This window comes from Ranitomeya imitator, chromosome 3 (genome assembly GCF_032444005.1).
Source record: "Ranitomeya imitator isolate aRanImi1 chromosome 3, aRanImi1.pri, whole genome shotgun sequence".
NCBI classification, from domain to species: Eukaryota; Metazoa; Chordata; class Amphibia; order Anura; family Dendrobatidae; genus Ranitomeya; species Ranitomeya imitator.
Window position 1 is genome coordinate 417,878,108 of NC_091284.1, and position 19,959 is coordinate 417,898,066.

Below are 19,959 nucleotides of genomic sequence, written 5' to 3' on the forward strand. Positions count from 1 at the left end.
ATGTGGCAGAATGAAGGGAGAAAAGAATCCCTGCTGCTTCAAATAAATATTCACGGAGCATTAACCCCACGGTCTCCAGTGTGGAGCAGCTCGTGAACACATATCTTCCGCAGCTGCTTCTCGCACTTAGTAACGCAGCCTCATGAGCGCAGTAATCTGAGATCCAGAGCGGTATCCCTCCGCCGGGCGTTGAGCGTTCGGCCGTGCTAGGTATAGATAGTATCCCTGCGCGGAGAGGGGGCGGGGCGCTGAGTGAGGGTGAAGCTGTCGTTCCGGATTGCAGAGGCAGCTCCCCCGTTTCCGCCATTGCGGCTCCTGCCCGATAGTCAGCGAGGACCAGCCGGAGGACGCGCTCTCGTAGACAGGCGGCGCACCGAGGACATCCTAGTATTCCCAGCCCCTGAGAGCGTGAGGTGACATCCCGGAGAGAAGCAGCAGAGCTCGTAACCGCCATGGCTCAGATACTCCCCATCCGCTTCCAGGAGCACCTGCAGGTACCGGAGCGCCGCCCGCCGGGGCCTGACATCCTGCTGCCCGGGATCTGTACGTTAGGCCGGCCCAATGAATGCGCCGCACACCGCCCCGGCATCTGTCACCGCCACAGGACTCCGCGTGTGCTGCCGCTGATGGGGAGAGTCGCCCGGGAACCCATAACCTTGGCCCATTGCGAGCGATGGCTGCGGGCCTGTAACCCCTTCCCTGCTGATGTCACAGGCGGAAGAGGCGCTAGGTGGATACGAGTGAAGGGAGATCTGGGGCAGGTGGATGGAGGGAGTGTCACTGACAGCATTGTGTAACGTGCCTGCCGTGACGAATGAATGACACTGGGCTGTGTGGGAAAGGGCAAAGATCCTCTGCGAGGCGCTGCAGCACACAGACCAGGCAGGGCGGCAGTGGAGGCCTTCCTTATCTGGCCTCTAATCCTCCATATTCCACTCCCAGGGCTGAGCACACAGACCAGGCAGGGCAGCAGTGGAGGCCTTCCTTATCTGGCCTCTAATCCTCCATATTCCACTCCCAGGGCTGAGCACACAGACCAGGCAGGGCGGCAGTGGAGGCCTTCCTTATCTGGCCTCTAATCCTCCATATTCCACAGGGGCTGAGCACACAGACCAGGCAGGGCAGCAGTGGAGGCCTTCCTTATCTGGCCTCTAATCCTCCATATTCCACAGGGGCTGAGCACACAGACCAGGCAGGGCGGCAGTGGAGGCCTTCCTTATCTGGCCTCTAATCCTCCATATTCCACAGGGGCTGAGCACACAGACCAGGCAGGGCGGCAGTGGAGGCCTTCCTTATCTGGCCTCTAATCCTCCATATTCCACTCCCAGGGCTGAGCACACAGACCAGGCAGGGCGGCAGTGGAGGCCTTCCTTATCTGGCCTCTAATCCTCCATATTCCACAGGGGCTGAGCACACAGACCAGGCAGGGCAGCAGTGGAGGCCTTCCTTATCTGGCCTCTAATCCTCCATATTCCACAGGGGCTGAGCACACAGACCAGGCAGGGCGGCAGTGGAGGCCTTCCTTATCTGGCCTCTAATCCTCCATATTCCACAGGGGCTGAGCACACAGACCAGGCAGGGCGGCAGTGGAGGCTTTCCTTATCTGGCCTCTAATCCTCCATATTCCACAGGGGCTGAGCACACAGACCAGGCAGGGCGGCAGTGGAGGCCTTCCTTATCTGGCCTCTAATCCTCCATATTCCACTCCCAGGGCTGAGCACACAGACCAGGCAGGGCAGCAGTGGAGGCCTTCCTTATCTGGCCTCTAATCCTCCATATTCCACTCCCAGGGCTGAGCACACAGACCAGGCAGGGCGGCAGTGGAGGCCTTCCTTATCTGGCCTCTAATCCTCCATATTCCACAGGGGCTGAGCACACAGACCAGGCAGGGCGGCAGTGGAGGCCTTCCTTATCTGGCCTCTAATCCTCCATATTCCACTCCCAGGGCTGAGCACACAGACCAGGCAGGGCGGCAGTGGAGGCCTTCCTTATCTGGCCTCTAATCCTCCATATTCCACAGGGGCTGAGCACACAGACCAGGCAGGGCAGCAGTGGAGGCCTTCCTTATCTCGCCTCTAATCCTCCATATTCCACAGGGGCTGAGCACACAGACCAGGCAGGGCGGCAGTGGAGGCCTTCCTTATCTGGCCTCTAATCCTCCATATTCCACAGGGGCTGAGCACACAGACCAGGCAGGGCGGCAGTGGAGGCTTTCCTTATCTGGCCTCTAATCCTCCATATTCCACAGGGGCTGAGCACACAGACCAGGCAGGGCGGCAGTGGAGGCCTTCCTTATCTGGCCTCTAATCCTCCATATTCCACTCCCAGGGCTGAGCACACAGACCAGGCAGGGCAGCAGTGGAGGCCTTCCTTATCTGGCCTCTAATCCTCCATATTCCACTCCCAGGGCTGAGCACACAGACCAGGCAGGGCGGCAGTGGAGGCCTTCCTTATCTGGCCTCTAATCCTCCATATTCCACAGGGGCTGAGCACACAGACCAGGCAGGGCGGCAGTGGAGGCCTTCCTTATCTGGCCTCTAATCCTCCATATTCCACTCCCAGGGCTGAGCACACAGACCAGGCAGGGCGGCAGTGGAGGCCTTCCTTATCTGGCCTCTAATCCTCCATATTCCACAGGGGCTGAGCACACAGACCAGGCAGGGCGGCAGTGGAGGCCTTCCTTATCTGGCCTCTAATCCTCCATATTCCACAGGGGCTGAGCACACAGACCAGGCAGGGCGGCAGTGGAGGCCTTCCTTATCTGGCCTCTAATCCTCCATATTCCACAGGGGCTGAGCACACAGACCAGACGGGGCGGCAGTGGAGGCCTTCCTTATCTGGCCTCTAAGCCTCCATATTCCACAGGGGCTGAGCACACAGACCAGGCAGGGCGGCAGTGGAGGCCTTCCTTATCTGGCCTCTAATCCTCCATATTCCACTCCCAGGGCTGAGCACACAGATCAGGCAGGGCGGCAGTGGAGGCCTTCCTTATCTGGCCTCTAATCCTCCATATTCCACAGGGGCTGAGCACACAGACCAGACGGGGCGGCAGTGGAGGCCTTCCTTATCTGGCCTCTAAGCCTCCATATTCCACAGGGGCTGAGCACACAGACCAGGCAGGGCGGCAGTGGAGGCCTTCCTTATCTGGCCTCTAATCCTCCATATTCCACTCCCAGGGCTGAGCACACAGATCAGGCAGGGCGGCAGTGGAGGCCTTCCTTATCTGGCCTCTAATCCTCCATATTCCACAGGGGCTGAGCACACAGATCAGGCAGGGCGGCAGTGGAGGCCTTCCTTATCTGGCCTCTAAGCCTCCATATTCCACTCCCAGGGCTGAGCACACAGACCAGGCAGGGCGGCAGTGGAGGCCTTCCTTATCTGGCCTCTAATCCTCCATATTCTACAGGGGCTGAGCACACAGATCAGGCAGGGCGGCAGTGGAGGCATTCCTTATCTGGCCTCTAATCCTCCATATTCCACTCCCAGGGCTGAGCACACAGACCAGGCAGGGCGGCACTGGAGGCCTTCCTTATCTGGCCTCTAATCCTCCATATTCCACTCCCAGGGCTGAGCACACAGACCAGGCAGGGCGGCAGTGGAGGCCTTCCTTATCTGGCCTCTAATCCTCCATATTCCACAGGGGCTGAGCACACAGACCAGACGGGGCGGCAGTGGAGGCCTTCCTTATCTGGCCTCTAAGCCTCCATATTCTACAGGGGCTGAGCACACAGACCAGGCAGGGCGGCAGTGGAGGCCTTCCTTATCTGGCCTCTAATCCTCCATATTCCACTCCCAGGGCTGAGCACACAGATCAGGCAGGACAGCAGTGGAGGCCTTCCTTATCTGGCCTCTAATCCTCCATATTCCACAGGGGCTGTGCACACAGATCAGGCAGGGCAGCAGTGGAGGCATTCCTTATCTGGCCCCTAAGCCTCCATTGCCCACTCCCAGGGCTAGGCATATTTCCACAGGGGCTTGGCACACAGATCAGGCAGGGCAGCAGTGGAGGCATTCCTTATCTGGCCCCTAAGCCTCCATTGCCCACTCCCAGGGCTAGGCATATTCCCACAGGGGCTTGGCACACAGATCAGGCAGCGCAGCAGTGGAGGCCTTCCTTATCTGGCCCCTAAGCCTCTATAGCCCACTCCCAGGACTAGGCATATTTCCACAGGGGCTGGGCACACCGATCAGGCATGGCAGCAGTGGAGGCCTTATTTATCTGGCCCCTAAGCCTCTATAGCCCACTCCCAGGGCTAGGTATATTCCCACTGGCTGGGCACACCCATCAGGCAGGGCAGCAGTGGAGGCCTTATTTATCTGGCCCCCCTAAGCCTCCATAGCCCACTCCCAGGGCTAGGCATGTTCCCACAAGGTGCTGCCGGAGAGGGCTGAGCACAGCCTGGTCCCATGTCAGGTGCATGACACGGCTGGTGGGATAAACGCTTTATTCCATTGCAGTCTACTCCCCCACGTATTCAGCAGGGACCAGTATGGAGACATCAAATACAAAGCACTGTCTATAAGGACCAACCTCCTTACAGAAGCTTTAAGAGATGCCCTTGACCTGTCAGTAGTGTAGAGGGGGCTCATGTGATACCCCCTAAAGTATTAGTAGCTCCTCTGTCGTAGATATGAAGATGTTCGAGCCACGACTTCAATTCCGACCTGCCGGGTCACACACGTTTGTGCGGATACTCAGTCTCTTTTGCAGAGCCAGTCTATGCAGTCCATGTTGGGAGTGCTGTATGCAATGAATGGACGTAATGTAATACAAGGCCATGTCGGGTACATCAGACCAGGGGCTGCTCACCTTAGCGCCACCTAGCTGGTGCAAATTGATATACACGTCCAATTCCATTGACAAGACAGTGGTCTGTAGCTGCTGGACAGGTGAGGGAGCACCGCCATTTTCCATGAATGATTAGCTGGCTTGGCACAACGTTGTCATTGCAGCGTGATGCGCTTGTGACGGTGAACCAGACTGGGTAATCATGGAGAACAGCCGCGGTCGCTGGCAGGTTAGAGGTTGTACGCTCTCTCCTATCCAGCGAGCACATACCACTGTCATGGCCGATGGAATGGGACATGTGGAAAAACTTGCACCTAGTCTAGCGATTACCTCACAGCACCCCTATGGACTGAAGGCGTTTTGTGGGCATCTTATTCCCTTGTTTAGTGTGACACTGTTTTATTCCAGGAAATTTAAGGACAGTTGCACGTAATTCAAGTAATTTGACAAAATTTACTACTAACATAAAAGCACAATAAACGTTACTGGTGGAATCTTGGTGTATCAGACCAGATGTATTGTGTTGTGTGCAGCTTTAGAGCAAGATGGTTCTCGATATTTGGATGTAAATGAGTATGTTCCAATTAAAGGGTATTCTGACTTGGATATGGCCAATCGAGGGTCCCCTGATCCTCGCTGTTTTTTTCAGATGATTTTGTGACTCCCATGTAAGTGAATGACGAGATGCACAACCCCTGCCACTATTCTCTGCCTGGATGTGGCGTTTGGCTACCATGCTGGACAAGGTCCTGGGGATCTCCGTCCTAGGATGCAGGTCTGAACATATATGATGTGTTCTGTGGATATAAAGGAAATAATCCAGTTCATCGTTGCATGCAAGTACTGTGAGCACGGAGAGCATATCCGACTGTACGCCACCATCAGGGGAAGGAAGGAGGTAGCCCAGCTTCACGGAAAAGCAAAACTTTCATTAGGTGTGCATCTCCTCGTCTCTGGTGCTAGGAGTAACCTTAGTTCATGACGTGCGCCAGAAATGTGTAGATGTTTTTATTTTAAGCTGCCACCAGTTTGTATGCACACCTAATAAGATTAGCTTTTCCATGAAGCTGAGCTACCTCCTTTCGTTTTGTGGACATGCCTTTGGTAGGAACACCTTTTTAAATGTCGACACCTAGGAATATTGAGTGGTTTGGAGTTGAAGGTTTATAACCCGTAGTAAGGGCACATTCAGAGTTCTGTGCAAATCGGTCCACAATGCATGGACTTGGGTCTCCCAAGCGGAGTGTGACCTCTTCATGGAAATATGACGCTGTCTTGTTGGGTCGGGAGACCACCGGCCAGATTGTGCATTGCAGTCTGATCTCGTCTGAATACGCCTCATCAGTAATTATTCATTAAAGGGTTATTCACACTTAAGCAGTTGATTATCATTTTTGTAACCTAAAATCAAGAATGATTGAAAAAAAAAAGTGCAAATGTGGCATCTGTCATTTCTGAAATATAGCCAGCAGGAAAGTCTGGTGTTTGACAGGTACACTGACCTTGTGAGTAGGAGAATGTTTAGAATAGATGAAGAGGTTGTCTTTTTGCACAGATTAGTGTTGTGAAGCTCCTATGATAGTTTACGTATGGGATGTTCTGCAAGGCAACCTCAAGTGGTAGAGTGAAGGGGTTATCCTGCTTGCTGAGGTGGTGCGCTCATGAAGATTGACTGCTTGAGCCAGGGGCATGGTCACACAGCTGGCCTGGACAGGTAGCAAACAACGTCCAAGCGTGCGCGCGTTGCTTAGAATAAGTCACCTCTGGTACATTGCTGAGGTGGCCGGTAACTTAGGCAACAAGCGTTGCACAATACAATTAAAAATCACCCAGTTCTTGAGAATTTTTTTTAAGATGTAAAAATAGAAAGTTGCTCAGGCACTTGGCAATTTTACCCATTTATCGGGAGGATGACAATCCTTTAACTAAATCTAGGCTGGGTTAACACTTTCTTTTTTTTTTCTCTGCTTCAAGGAAACCTGTGACCAGATAATGCTATAAGGGTATGTGCACACGTAGATGGAACCTCTGCGGATTTTTCCGCACTTGTTTTGAGAAATTCGCAGGTAAAAAGCACTGTGTTTTATCTGCGGATTTACCACCGTTTTTTTGCGGATTTTGTGTGGATTCCACCTGCGGTTTTACACTTGTGGATTCCTATTATGGAGCAGGTGTAAACTGCTGCGGAATCCGCACAAAGAATGAACATGCTGTGGAATAAGCAACGCAGCGTTTCCGTGCGTTTTTTTTTCCCGCAGCATGTGCACTGCGGATTTTGTTTTCCCATATGTTTACATGGTAGTGTAAATTCAAGGAAAACAGCTGCGAATCCGCAACGTGTACACATAGCCTAAACCTGCAGATGTGGAGATAATCTGCAGGTTTAATGGCTTCAGTCGAGGCATACAGAATAGAGTGGTGGCTGTACCCTGCTCCCCACGATTAGTGATGGATGCCAATTTTAGGTATCGCCTATCTACTACCAGATTCCATGCCTTCTTGTTTTTTTTTTTGTTTGTTTTTTAACCTTTAAAGAGTAACTGAACTTTTTTTTTTTGTCCTGTTTGCAAAGTTTGTCTTCATTCCAGTAAAAAGGGGGGGAAAAGTAGCTGCCAAACCCTAAGGCTGCCGTCACACTAGCAGTATTTGGTCAGTATTTTACATCAGTATTTCTCAGCCAAAACCAGGAGTGGGTGATATATACAGAAGTGGTGCATATGTTTCTATTATACTTTTCCTCTATTTGTTCCACTCCTGGTTTTGGCTTACAAATACTGATGTAAAATACTGACCAAATACTGATCGTGTGACGGCAGCCTTAGTCTATTTGCGTTTTTGCAGCTTTGTTGATATCCGAATATACAGATGATGGGAGTGAAAAGATCAGCAATAGTGATGGGCGAACATCCTCTAAGAACCTGTTATCCGAGTGTCCTCGGCTTGCTCGAATAATCTGTTCGGCTCTCCATAGCTGCATGATTTGAAACAACACATGCAGGGATTCCCTGTTTGTTAGGCCATGTTCACACAGTGCGTTTTTTACCGCGGAACCGCGGCGGTTTTGCCGCTGCGGTTCCGCAGCTGTTTTCCATGCAGGGTACAGTACACTGTACCCTATGGAAAACAGGACACACTGTGCACATGGTCCGGAAATTGTAAAAAAAAAGACGCGCTGAATAGCTCCCGGAAAAAAGAAGGAGCATGTCAATTCTTTTTCCGGAGCCGCAGCGGTTCTGCACCCATAGACCTCCATTGTGAGGTCCAAACCGCAGTAAAACCCGCAGATCAAAAATATATCTGCGGGTTTTACTGCGGTTTGATGTGCAGAACCGCTGCAGCAGGAAGTGCGGGGAGCGGGCGGAAGTGCGTGGGCGGAGTGTGGCTGCCCCCCCCCGTGTTCCGATCCCGCCCCCCCGTGCTCCGATGCCCCCCCCCCAGTGCTCCGATGCCCCCCCCCAGTGCTCTGATGCCCCCCCCCGTGCCCTAATCTCCCCCCCCTTATACTCACCCGGCGTCCCGGTGTCCGTCCGGCCGTTTTCTCCCTGGGCGCCGCCATCTTGCAAAATGGCGGGCGCATGCGCAGTGCGCCCGCCGAATCTGCCGGCCGGCAGATTCGTTCCAAAGTGCATTTTGATCACTGAGATATAACCTATCTCAGTGATCAAAATAAAAAAATAGTAAATGACACCCCCCCCACTTTGTCACCCCCATAGGTAGGGACAATAAAAAAAATAAAGAATTTTTTTTTTTTTTTTTTCACTAAGGTTAGAATAGGGGTAGGGGTAGGGGTAGGGTTAGGGTATTTTCAGCCATTTTAACCCTAAAAAAATTCCTAGAAAACACACAGACTCTGGCTAGAAAACTGCATAAAAAAAACGCATCAAAAAACGCATCAAAAAACGCATCAAAAACGGACCAAAAAAGGACCAAAAAAAGGACCTGCGTTTTCTGCCAAGAGCTGCAGTTTTTTAAAAAACAGTCAGGAAAAAAAAAGGATGGAAATCCTGAACGTGTGAACATACCCTTAGGGAGATCCCATATGTGTAGGTAGGAACAGCTGCAAATCATACAGCTATGAAGACTCAAACATATTATTTAATTTTTTTTAATTTAGAAATGTGAAAGATTTGTGTTCTGCATTTCCCAGTTCTTCATATTCGTGTTGCGCTTGCATGTTAGTTTTCGACGTCCTTGTGCCAGCCGCATGTCTGTTTATTATAGCAGACATAAGTGTCAAGGTACAAGCACGGACCTTGGTTTGTGCATCGGACCTAATTCTTCTGACCTGAACTTGACAGCCTTATTGGCATATTGAGACTGTCAAGTTCAGGTCAGGAGACCTTCAGCCTGTCCTTGCTCAGGCAATGACACAGGGATGTCTGAAAGCAGCAATATTATGATTGGGACATTGATCGGGCTCAGCTTAGCATCTTCAACAGAGTATTGGTTGATATCTATTCCTTAATGGGGTGGTACAAAGTAATTTTCATTCTAAATGTCTATATTGCCATAATCTAAAATATTTTCTAATGTACTTGAATTTAAAAAAAAATCCATGTCTTTCCCTAACTACACAATCTAACATACAGGTCCTTCTCAAAAAATTAGCATATAGTGTTAAATTTCATTATTTACCATAATGTAATGATTACAATTAAACTTTCATATATTATAGATTCATTATCCACCAACTGAAATTTGTCAGGTCTTTTATTGTTTTAATACTGATGATTTTGGCATACAACTCCTGATAACCCAAAAAACCTGTCTCAATAAATTAGCATATTTCACCCATCCAATCAAATAAAAGTGTTTTTTAATAACAAACAAAAAAACCATCAAATAATAATGTTCAGTTATGCACTCAATACTTGGTCGGGAATCCTTTGGCAGAAATGACTGCTTCAATGCGGCGTGGCATGGAGGCAATCAGCCTGTGACACTGCTGAGATGTTATGGAGGCCCAGGATGCTTCAATAGCGGCCTTAAGCTCATCCACAGTGTTGGGTCTTGCGTCTCTCAACTTTCTCTTCACAATATCCCACAGATTCTCTATGGGGTTCAGGTCAGGAGAGTTGGCAGGCCAATTGAGCACAGTAATACCATGGTCAGTAAACCATTTACCAGTGGTTTTGGCACTGTGAGCAGGTGCCAGGTCGTGCTGAAAAATGAAATCTTCATCTCCATAAAGCATTTCAGCCGATGGAAGCATGAAGTGCTCCAAAATCTCCTGATAGCTAGCTGCATTGACCCTGCCCTTGATGAAACACAGTGGACCGACACCAGCAGCTGACATGGCACCCCACACCATCACTGACTGTGGGTACTTGACACTGGACTTCAGGCATTTTAGCATTTCCTTCTCCCCAGTCTTCCTCCAGACTCTGGCACCTTGATTTCCGAATGACATGCAAAATTTGCTTTCATCAGAAAAAAGTACTTGGGACCACTTAGCAACAGTCCAGTGCTGCTTCTCTGTAGCCCAGGTCAGGCGCCTCTGCCGCTGTTTATGGTTCAAAAGTGGCTTTACCTGGGGAATGCGGCACCTGTAGCCCATTTCCTGCACACGCCTGTGCACGGTGGCTCTGGATGTTTCCACACCAGACTCAGTCCACTGCTTCCTCAGGTTCCCCAAGGTCTGGAATCGGTCCTTCTCCACAATCTTCCTCAGGGTCCGGTCTCCTCTTCTCGTTGTACAGCGTTTTCTGCCACATTGTTTCCTTCCAACAGACTTACCATTGAGGTGCCTTGATACAGCACTCTGGGAACAGCCTATTTGTTGAGAAATTTCTTTCTGGGTCTTACCCTCTTGCTTGAGGGTGTCAATGATGGCCTTCTTGACATCTGTCAGGTCGCTAGTCTTACCCATGATGGGGGTTTTGAGTAATGAACCAGGCAGGGAGTTTATAAAAGCCTCAGGTATCTTTTGCATGTGTTTAGAGTTAATTAGTTGATTCAGAAGATTAGGGTAATAGGTCGTTTAGAGAACCTTTTCTTGATATGCTAATTTATTGAGACAGGTTTTTTGGGTTATCAGGAGTTGTATGCCAAAATCATCAGTATTAAAACAATAAAAGACCTGACAAATTTCAGTTGGTGGATAATGAATCTATAATATATGAAAGTTTAATTGTAATCATTACATTATGGTAAATAATGAAATTTAACACTATATGCTAATTTTTTGAGAAGGACCTGTATCTATATATTTTTACGTCTTCCTTTTTGATTACTCTTCATTTCAGAATCTCAATGCATGCTGAGATGCTCAAAAGCAGCATCATCAGGGGGTGGAGGCTGTGGGGGTCACTGACCCAACCATTGCCCCCTCCCTGAAATGGTGTCAATAATGCACATTTCAGAGGCAGAGCCAGTTCCAGCCCGATGCGCACAATGACAGTGCACGCTCTGCTGCTGGCTCAGATCAGCAGTAAAGGGCCGGCAACAGAGCTGTGTCAGAATACTCGGCGTGCAGAAGGCAGTGATGTCGTGAGAGCAACATTGATATTCTGACAAGACACTCTGTTGTCGGCTCATTACTGCTGGCAACAGAGAGCGTGCTGCCATTGGGCAGTGTGCTGTGACAAGTCCAGCCCCTGATACAAGCGTCGCCGATGACTTCATTTTAGGGAGATGGCTGCAGCAGTCATTGTAGCTTTTTGCCCCTGATGATGCTTCTTTTGAATATCTTAGCGTGCACTGTGATTTTCAAACTAAGAATCCTCAAAAAGGAAGTCGAGGGGGGGATAGAAAAGCAGTTAGTGTGGTGAGGGAATAGTAGGATGTTTTTAATTCAAGTATATTGGAAAATAGTTTAGATCATGGCACTAAATAAATTTTGAATAAAATTTACTTTGGACTTCGAATCGTCCCTTTAACACACTGTGTGGATTTGTCAAGTTTAGAGGAAAGTTGGAAACACAATGTTTAGCTTGGTGGTACAGATAAGGCTAATTACAAGATGTATCATTTGTCTTAAAGGGTATCTGTCTCCAGGTTTTTGTACCTATTCTGAGAGGAGCATAATGTAGACTGAGAATCTGATTCTAGCCATGTATCACCTACTGGGCTGCTTGCTATTAGTTTTGATATCCCTTTTATTAGCAGGACTTTTACTAGAGGACTAGTATACTTGCTACCATGTAGTCCAACCATGCCCCCACTACTGATTTGCAGCTTTCCGCCTATGTGCTGTGTACACGGAAAGCTGCCAATCAGCGATGTGGGGTTATATAGAGCTCAGCAGTCAGAGAACTGATAGATCTGCAGCAGATAAGTGATTTTATCAAAACTGCAGCAAGAAGCCTAGTAAGTGGTGCATTGCTGGAATCAGTGTCTCTGCGCCTACATCATGCTATTCTGAGATGGGCTGGCAAAAACCTGGTGACAAATTCCCATTAAATTGTATGTTCACCCTTTGTCATAAAGATTATCTCTATGAAATTATACAACTCTGTACCCTGTATTACCCTGAAGAATATGTTCTATCTATGCTATGGCTGAAGTGTGTGAAGCAGTTGTTGATTGGCCACAGGGCTGGTATGACATAATGTCACGCAAGCTTCGGGAGGCCAGGTGCCGACATCGAAGGAACAGACTGAGGAGACTATAGGCTGCTATTTTACTTGAGGGAACATATTGATTGAGTAGGGGTTGTCAGAGTAGTGGACAACCCCTTAAAATGCATAATGGCAAAATGTTCATTTCTAATAGATTTGATATGGAAAACTTCTGCATGACATCCACAATGCCAAATCTGCCCAATAATGGAGTATTTCCTTTCGATGAAAAAAAAACAAAAAACCTAAATCAAATGGTTTAGCAATCCAATACTGACACTTTCCCCGGCATTCTTAAATTGTCATGTCCACTCTCAAGCAGAACAGTTCCTGTGTGTGAATGGGGTTTAACATCTCATCTACTCTCCTCCCCTTTTTCTTCCACTACTATGTGCCTGTACACATGGAAAATCTCTAGTGTTTTGGTTGCGTGAGTTCACCCTTGTATCTTGCGATATGTGTGTATTTGCAAACCTTTTCTGGCATAAAGTGTGGCATTATCCTTTTATGACCCATCATTTCCACAAGTTGTAAAGGTTTGATTGTTTGGGGGCACTCCCCAGCATTACTGAGGACAATAGGTCCCAAAGCCCTGTGAGGTTCCCAACATCATGGTGGCATTTTATTTCCCACAAACCCATACAGCCTATGATGCAGCCATGTCATATGAGGATTAGGCTCTATAAATGAGTACTTACTAGGCCATTGAATTGTCAGTGTCTTTTTAGAACTAGTAATGTATAACTAAAGTGAAATTAGAATTTACAAGACTTTGGTAATTATTACTCTGCAGCAAGACTAGGAAACAGATACTTGCTATTCCTTTAGTACTGATCGAATGGATGCATTTTTAATGATGTGTTCAAATGACCTAGGTATTGATTGCCAGTTTCATTAGTAGGAAGAGACGCTAGTCTGGTAGAACCAGCTCACCCCTTTGGTGCAGCAGCCTGGATGGCATTTACCTATGAAAGCTATAGCGGGGGTGGGGAATTATAAGTTGGCTTGCTGTCATTCATACCCATCTCGGCCATTATGCACACTGTAAGAGTTCTTTCACACTTCAGTTGTGTGGCGTCAGTTAGGTCCGACATCGTGGCGGATCGACGGATCCGTCAAATTTGGTGGAAAAACGGTTCTAACGGATCCGTTTTTTTGACGGATCAGCTGCCCCGATCCGTTAAAAAAACGGATCCGTTAGAACCGTTGCGACAGTTTTTACATCCGTTGTAACCGTTTTTTGACGGATCCGTTTTTTAAAAGGGGAGGATTTCAATGTGATTGGCTACTGGATACTACTGCAAAACTATATATAGCGTGTATTTACACCACATCTTTGAAAGGTTGTAGAGAAAGTGGCAGAAATGGAAGGAGTCCTGGCGAACATTGCAAAGATCTATGCGGATTTTACTTTTGAGGCAAATCAGTTGGCAGTCAGCGTTCGAGAGAGGGAGGAACAAAGACTGCGCATCCTACGGCAGCAGCGGAAGAGAAGGCTGTGGATCCATCCCATCACAGCACAACGTATGACCCGTGGTGTTTATTCCACGCTTTACCTGGAACGAAGGGAAAACCCTCAAAAGTTCTTCAATTATGTGAGGATGAGAGCTGAAAATTTCGAGTTTTTATTGGGCTATGTGGAAGACTGTATACGTAGACGAGACACCCAGATGCGATTCTCAATATCACCAGCAGAGCGTCTCATGGTGACTATTCGGTAAGTAATTTTTTTTTTTTAAATGATTCTCATTCATCAGACTTATAACTGTAATGTTGTTTTTTGAATTTTTTTATTAATTATTGTCTTTTCGTTTTGTTAACAGATTCCTTGCAACTGGAGAGTCGTTCTCATCCCTCCATTTTCAGTATCGACTTGGGATATCCACCATCTCGGGGATCATCAGAGATACCTGCCGGGCATTGTGGGAGTGCCTACAAGTGGAATACATCCCAGAGCCATCACAGGAGAGGTGGCTGGAGATCGCCCAAAATTTTCATCAAATTTGCCAGTTTCCAAATTGTGTTGGAGCAGTTGATGGAAAGCACATACGGATCGTCAAACCTTCAGGCTCTGGATCACAGTTTTATAACTATAAGAAGTACTTCTCTATTGTGTTGATGGCCATAGCCGATGCACAATGCAAGTTCATCGCTGTTGATATCGGTGCGTATGGACGCGCAAATGATTCACAAATCTTTAAAAATTCACCAATGGGGCGCCGTTTATATGGAGAGACATTTGATTTTCCGCCCCCTAGACCTCTCCCTGGAACCACTAGTCCACCATTACCATTTGTTTGTGTTGGAGATGATGCCTTCCAGCTTTCCCCACACTTGCTGAAACCCTTTGGAAGTAGTGGACTGACCCAGAGGAAAAAAATTTACAATTACCGCTTAACCAGAGCACGAAGAGTAGTGGAATGTGCTTTTGGCATCTTAACTGCCAAATGGAGAGTCCTGCTAACTGCAATTAAACTGCAGACTGAAACTGTCGATGATGTGGTCAAAGCGTGCGTTGTCCTGCACAATTTTGTTTTATCAAAAGAACAAGTTTCCCTGGAGGATAATGTTTCTGAAAGCACCTTACGGGATTACCAAAACCCCACTTTTCGCAGTCCAGTAGCAGTCTCCAGAATGCGGGACAGTTTTGCAGACTACTTCATGTCTCCTGCAGGATCAGTTGACTGGCAGTATGAAATGGTGTAAAAAAATTTTTCTTTTTACACTTGTAAAAATACCATTTTTTGTTTGCTTACAAAATCTTTGTACTTTAATGCAGCATTGTATGTTTTGCAACGGTACCCTTTAAACACTGTTATTGTTACTATTGCCATAACCTTGGTGATTTAAAAACTTTACAAAAAAAAAGAAAGACAATAAAATTGTTTTTAAACCAAAAAACTGTTTATTTATTTACAGATTCTCATAGTTTGGGGTGGAGATAGTAGCGGAGGGGCTGACAGGGCGGACCACGTCGAGAGTGGGGGACAGGACATCACGGGGAGGAACAGAAGTAGAATGGGTGGTGAAAACATGAGGTTGTGTAGAGAGTTGAGGTGCAGATGTGGTGTGTGGGAGGTATGAAGGTGTTGGTGGGATTGGGAACTGAGAAGTTAAAGGGGGACGGTAAAAACTGGGAAAGACTAAGGGGGGAAGGAACAAATGACGAAGGAGTAGAATGGACGGGAGGAGGACGGACAGGAGGAGGACGGACGGGAGGATAGACGGTGGATTGAGAGGGGAAAGGTGTTGAAACCTGAAGGGTAGGTGGAGGGGCATGGGACATCGCCTGCGCTAGAGCAGTGTGGCAGCCTTGCATCACATGCATCTGCAGGTCAGGAGTTAGATTTTCCATGTGCCTGAGGACCGACTGAAAAAAACAGTGCCTTGGTGACTGATTTGCATCTGATTGCATCCTATCAAGACGACTGCTGAGTTCAAGTATGCTTTTGTTAAGCATATTGTACCCAGCAGACGTTTGCTCACTCAAAAGCTTGATGGCACTGTGAAAGGATGCATTCAGCTGCAAAAAGTCAGGCGCATAGCTCCTTTCCTGACCTCTCTGGCGCTGCCGTCCTGACCACAAAGTTGGTCTAGATGTTGCGGCAGAGGGGTGGGGTAAAGGGAACTCTAACTCATCACCTGCAGCTTCAAGTGACGAAGTCCGCCCTGCTGCTCCAGCGCTGGTGGATGAGGCTGAGGGATCAAACGAAAGGGAAGGTGCAGAAACAGAGGGGTCGACGTGGTCCCCGGTGGCGGACTTTTGAGGGATCGCTCCAGAGGGGTGCAACTCTGATGCAGGCTCCCGAGTGCTGCAGAAAGTGCTGTTAAAGAAGAAAAAAAAAATTAGTATCTGGATGTTACAATTGCCCTTGCTGCAAAAAAAATTGAAGGTTACACATTTTTACAGTTTGACTGAAAATATGTGGTGTTGAATATTTACCTTCTGCTCAGCAGCGTCGACCGGAGGAACGACAGGGCTCTGGCATGTTTGTATCTGCTCCTGCGTCCTCTAGATCCACTCGGGGCCTGCATATCCTTATTAAACTCCCTCTTGAAGCGATCCCTGAGTGACCGCCACCGCACGATAATCCTGTTACCTGGAAAGAAAAAGCAAAAATTGGTTACTATACACCACATTAAATCATGCCTAACATAAGGTTATGAAGTGTGAATACTTACGCGCTAGATCCTGGGCCCCAGCATCGAGTTCCTCCCAGTTATCCATAACAGCACTGCACACTTCCTCCCATAGCCGTCGGGTGATTAACTGGTCAGCATGGCGGCGGTCCGACATGTTCCACAGCGGCTCCCGACTTTGTACTGCTTCGATGAGGGTGTTCACATCGATGCCCTCCTCTTCATCTTGTTCGGGAGCACGCTGTGAAGCCTAACAAAAAGATAAGAATAAAAAGGGAAAGATTACAACACATGAATTTTACATTTTACTAAACACCAAACCAAAAAGGAACTTACTCTTCGGCGACCGCCGCGATTATCATTCCGACGACTATGGGAGGTGCTTTGAGGAACTCTACGTCGAGCCCCGGATTGTGAAGACTAATTTAAAAAAAAAAATAAAATTAATAATGTTCTTTGATCGAGGCATATGTATTGTGTGCTGTGCTGAATGTTTGTGTTGGGTGTAGTGCATTGTATGTGAGGATCGGTCTGTTCAAAACTTACACTATGCGCTCCCGCTCCTTGTATTTCTCCACCCTGTCCGTCTCCTTCTGTTAGCCCCTCTGCTTCATATTCCTGTGAATACAGAATAAACACATAAAGGCTTAAAATACAATTGCCATTGTTGCACCAAAATAAAAAATTTATGAAGAAAAAAAATTAACACCTCAGTTTGCTGATGATGTGCTGGGGGGCTCTCAGAAGAAGACATTATGATCTTGCGTCTATTTTGGGTTGGTCGGTCCCTTGCTTGGGTCCTCTTGGTCCCTAGAATCTGTAAGCATAAAGGGAGTTCTAAGCTACTATACAAAAGGATAGATAGATAGATGCAGCTTTCAGGACTTTACACTTACATCTGTTTCCAAAACTTGGGGCTTGCGTATAGCTTGGGTCGGTCGGTCCCTTGCTTGGGTCCTCTTGGTCCCTAGAATCTGCAAGCATAAAGTGAGTTCTAAGCTACTATACAAAAGGATAGATGCAGCTGTAGGGACTTTACACTTACAACTTTTTAAAAAAAATGGGGAGCCTGCTTGTGTACGTCTTGGGTCAGTACCTACTACAGTACCTACAGTGCCAACTTATTTTTGATTTCCCCCACCACAAAAGAAAAAAAAAATTCTACCGTCAAACTTGATGCACAAGCTGCCAAACCCTCTACCTCCTGTTTCCCCACAAAAAAACCCCCCAAAAAATCCCTTTAAAACAACACCAAAACTACTTAGAACTTGGTATGCGCAATGCGCATGCTGGTAAAACCCACCTAAACAAAGTTTAACCTTATAAAAAATGTTCCTCATTCGAAATTAAAATACCAATCCCCAAAATTGTTAATTATGATTACCCTACAGTTTGTATTTTCTAAAACCAGATAACATATTCTATAGCAAAGATTTGCATTACACATTTGTATATATAACCTTTACTGCATGTTTACCCAATATTACATTTATCTTGAAATGAGACTACTGACAGTTTTGTGAAATTTTTATTACTATATTTTTTTAAATTTTCTTTTTTTTAGGGTACAGTAGGAGCTACACTGCTCTTTATTTGAAATACAAGTACATTATGGAAAACAACAAAGATGCAGAACACATCACACATCATTTATACACACACACAAAACAAATTTTACACCACAGCTATTCAAAATACCAGCATAGTATGAAAAACATATAAACAGGGCAGGCAGGCACACGCACGCACGCACACACAGCCACCTTCTGTCTGTCCCTCGGCACTCTGCTTCTCTGCCCTGTGTAAGCACAGCGGCCGGAAAGCAGAGTGGTGACGTCACCGCTGTGCTCTGCTTTACGGCTGGCTGGCGCTCATAATGCAGAGAAGCACAGCACGGGGACAGACAGCGGAATTTACCTTTTTTTTTTTTTTTTTTTTACTTTTACACTGGTAACCAGGGTAAACATCGGGTTACTAAGCGCGGCTCTGCAGTTAGTAACCCGATGTTTACTCTGGTTACCGGCATCGTTGGTCGCTGGAGAGCTGTCTGTGTGACAGCTCTCCAGCAACCAAACAGCGACGCTGCAGCGATCCGGATCGTTGTCGGTATCGCTGCAGCGTGTGACGGTACCTTTAGTAAATACATCAAAAATCAACATTAACCAATATGGCATTGACAAATGCACATGCAACCAACAAGATGCACACAAACATACCTGCAAGCAGAGTCATAACGCAAGCATAACACATGAACAGGCGTAATATTGACGAAGGCATAATAAGGTGCAGGCACATGAACACATACATACAAAAGCACACAGCAGTACAAAAATACACACACACACACACACACACACACACACACACACACACACACACACACACACACACACACACACACACACACACACACACGGCCATCAGTCCTCCAGCTGGAGCTTGATATATTCACAGTGGCAGGCCTCGGGGTGGATCTGGACTGTAGCAGGGCACTGGCTGTTGCAGGACGACGGCAGGCCTCAGGTTGGATTCAGGTTTTAAAAGCTCTTGCTGTACTCAGTACGTCATACACAAATGCACACACACACACACACACACACACACACACACACACACACACACACACACACACACACACACACACACACACACACACACGCACATGCACGCTGGATGTCAGTACTCACATGGCTGTCTCAGGCAGGGTCTGGCTGGCACGGCCTCTCTGGCTGGCTGGCAGGGCCTCGCTGGCTGGCAGGGCCTGGCTGGCAAGGTCTTGCTTGCAGGGTCTGGCAGTGTGTCTCTGGCTGGCAGGGCCTCTCTGGCTAGCTGGCAGGGCCTCTCTGGCTGGCTGGCAAGGTCTTGCTGGCAGGGTCTGGCTGGGTCTCTCTTGCATTGAAGGGTCTGTCTTGCTGGCTGGTACATTTGGGAATGACCTGTCCTCTTTATATAGTTTTTGGGTTGTCTGGGCAAAGTATCCACTTTTTGGAGCATGCTCAATCAAAAAAAGCGGATTGAGGCGACGGATCCGCCAAAAAGCGGATCGCGACGGATCCGTCGCCCATAGGCGCCCATTCTAAAAAAAGGCGGACACGACGGATCCGCCGCGGTCCGCCTTTTCGGCGGCGCCAAAAAACGTTACAAAGTCCGTCAATGTCTAGACAACGTCCGCCAAATATCGACGGATCCGTCGCATGGCGGATGGAACGGACGGCCATCCGCCACAATCCGTCTCTAATGCAAGTCAATGGGAAAATAGCGGATCCGCCCAAAAAAAATGGCGGATCCGCCATTTCACGAAAATGGCGGTTTTTGACTGACGCCGAAAGACTGAAGTGTGAAAGAGGCCTAAGTAGTGTATGACACTTCTATGGTTCTTGCCTCAGATGTATGCCATATTTTCAGAAGGCTCATTTCCTCTTCCCATTTTTACATTTCCTTGCAATGTTTGGCCCTATTCTCACATCTGGC

At 47.8% G+C, this 19,959-nt stretch overlaps 2 protein-coding genes across 4 annotated transcripts in view; both read left to right on the plus strand.

The window, feature by feature from the left end:
• The first annotated feature begins 218 nt into the window (after positions 1–218).
• Positions 219–19,959, plus strand: part of CLTC (clathrin heavy chain) — an 84,685-nt gene continuing 64,944 nt past the window's right edge. Inside the window, exon 1 of one of the 3 annotated variants that reach the window (XM_069757187.1) lies at positions 219–494. In XM_069757187.1, the coding sequence (XP_069613288.1) occupies positions 453–494 (42 nt within the window). In that variant the 5' untranslated portion in view covers positions 219–452. The remainder of the gene's footprint in view (positions 495–19,959) is intronic. The other 2 variants (XM_069757184.1, XM_069757186.1) reach the window with 2 other exon arrangements.
• LOC138670133 (uncharacterized) lies at positions 13,603–15,243 on the plus strand. The gene is made up of 2 exons (XM_069757188.1): positions 13,603–14,065; positions 14,172–15,243. The coding sequence occupies exons 1-2, from the start codon at positions 13,713–13,715 to the stop codon at positions 15,052–15,054; spliced, it is 1,236 nt and encodes a 411-aa protein (XP_069613289.1). The 5' UTR covers positions 13,603–13,712; the 3' UTR covers positions 15,055–15,243.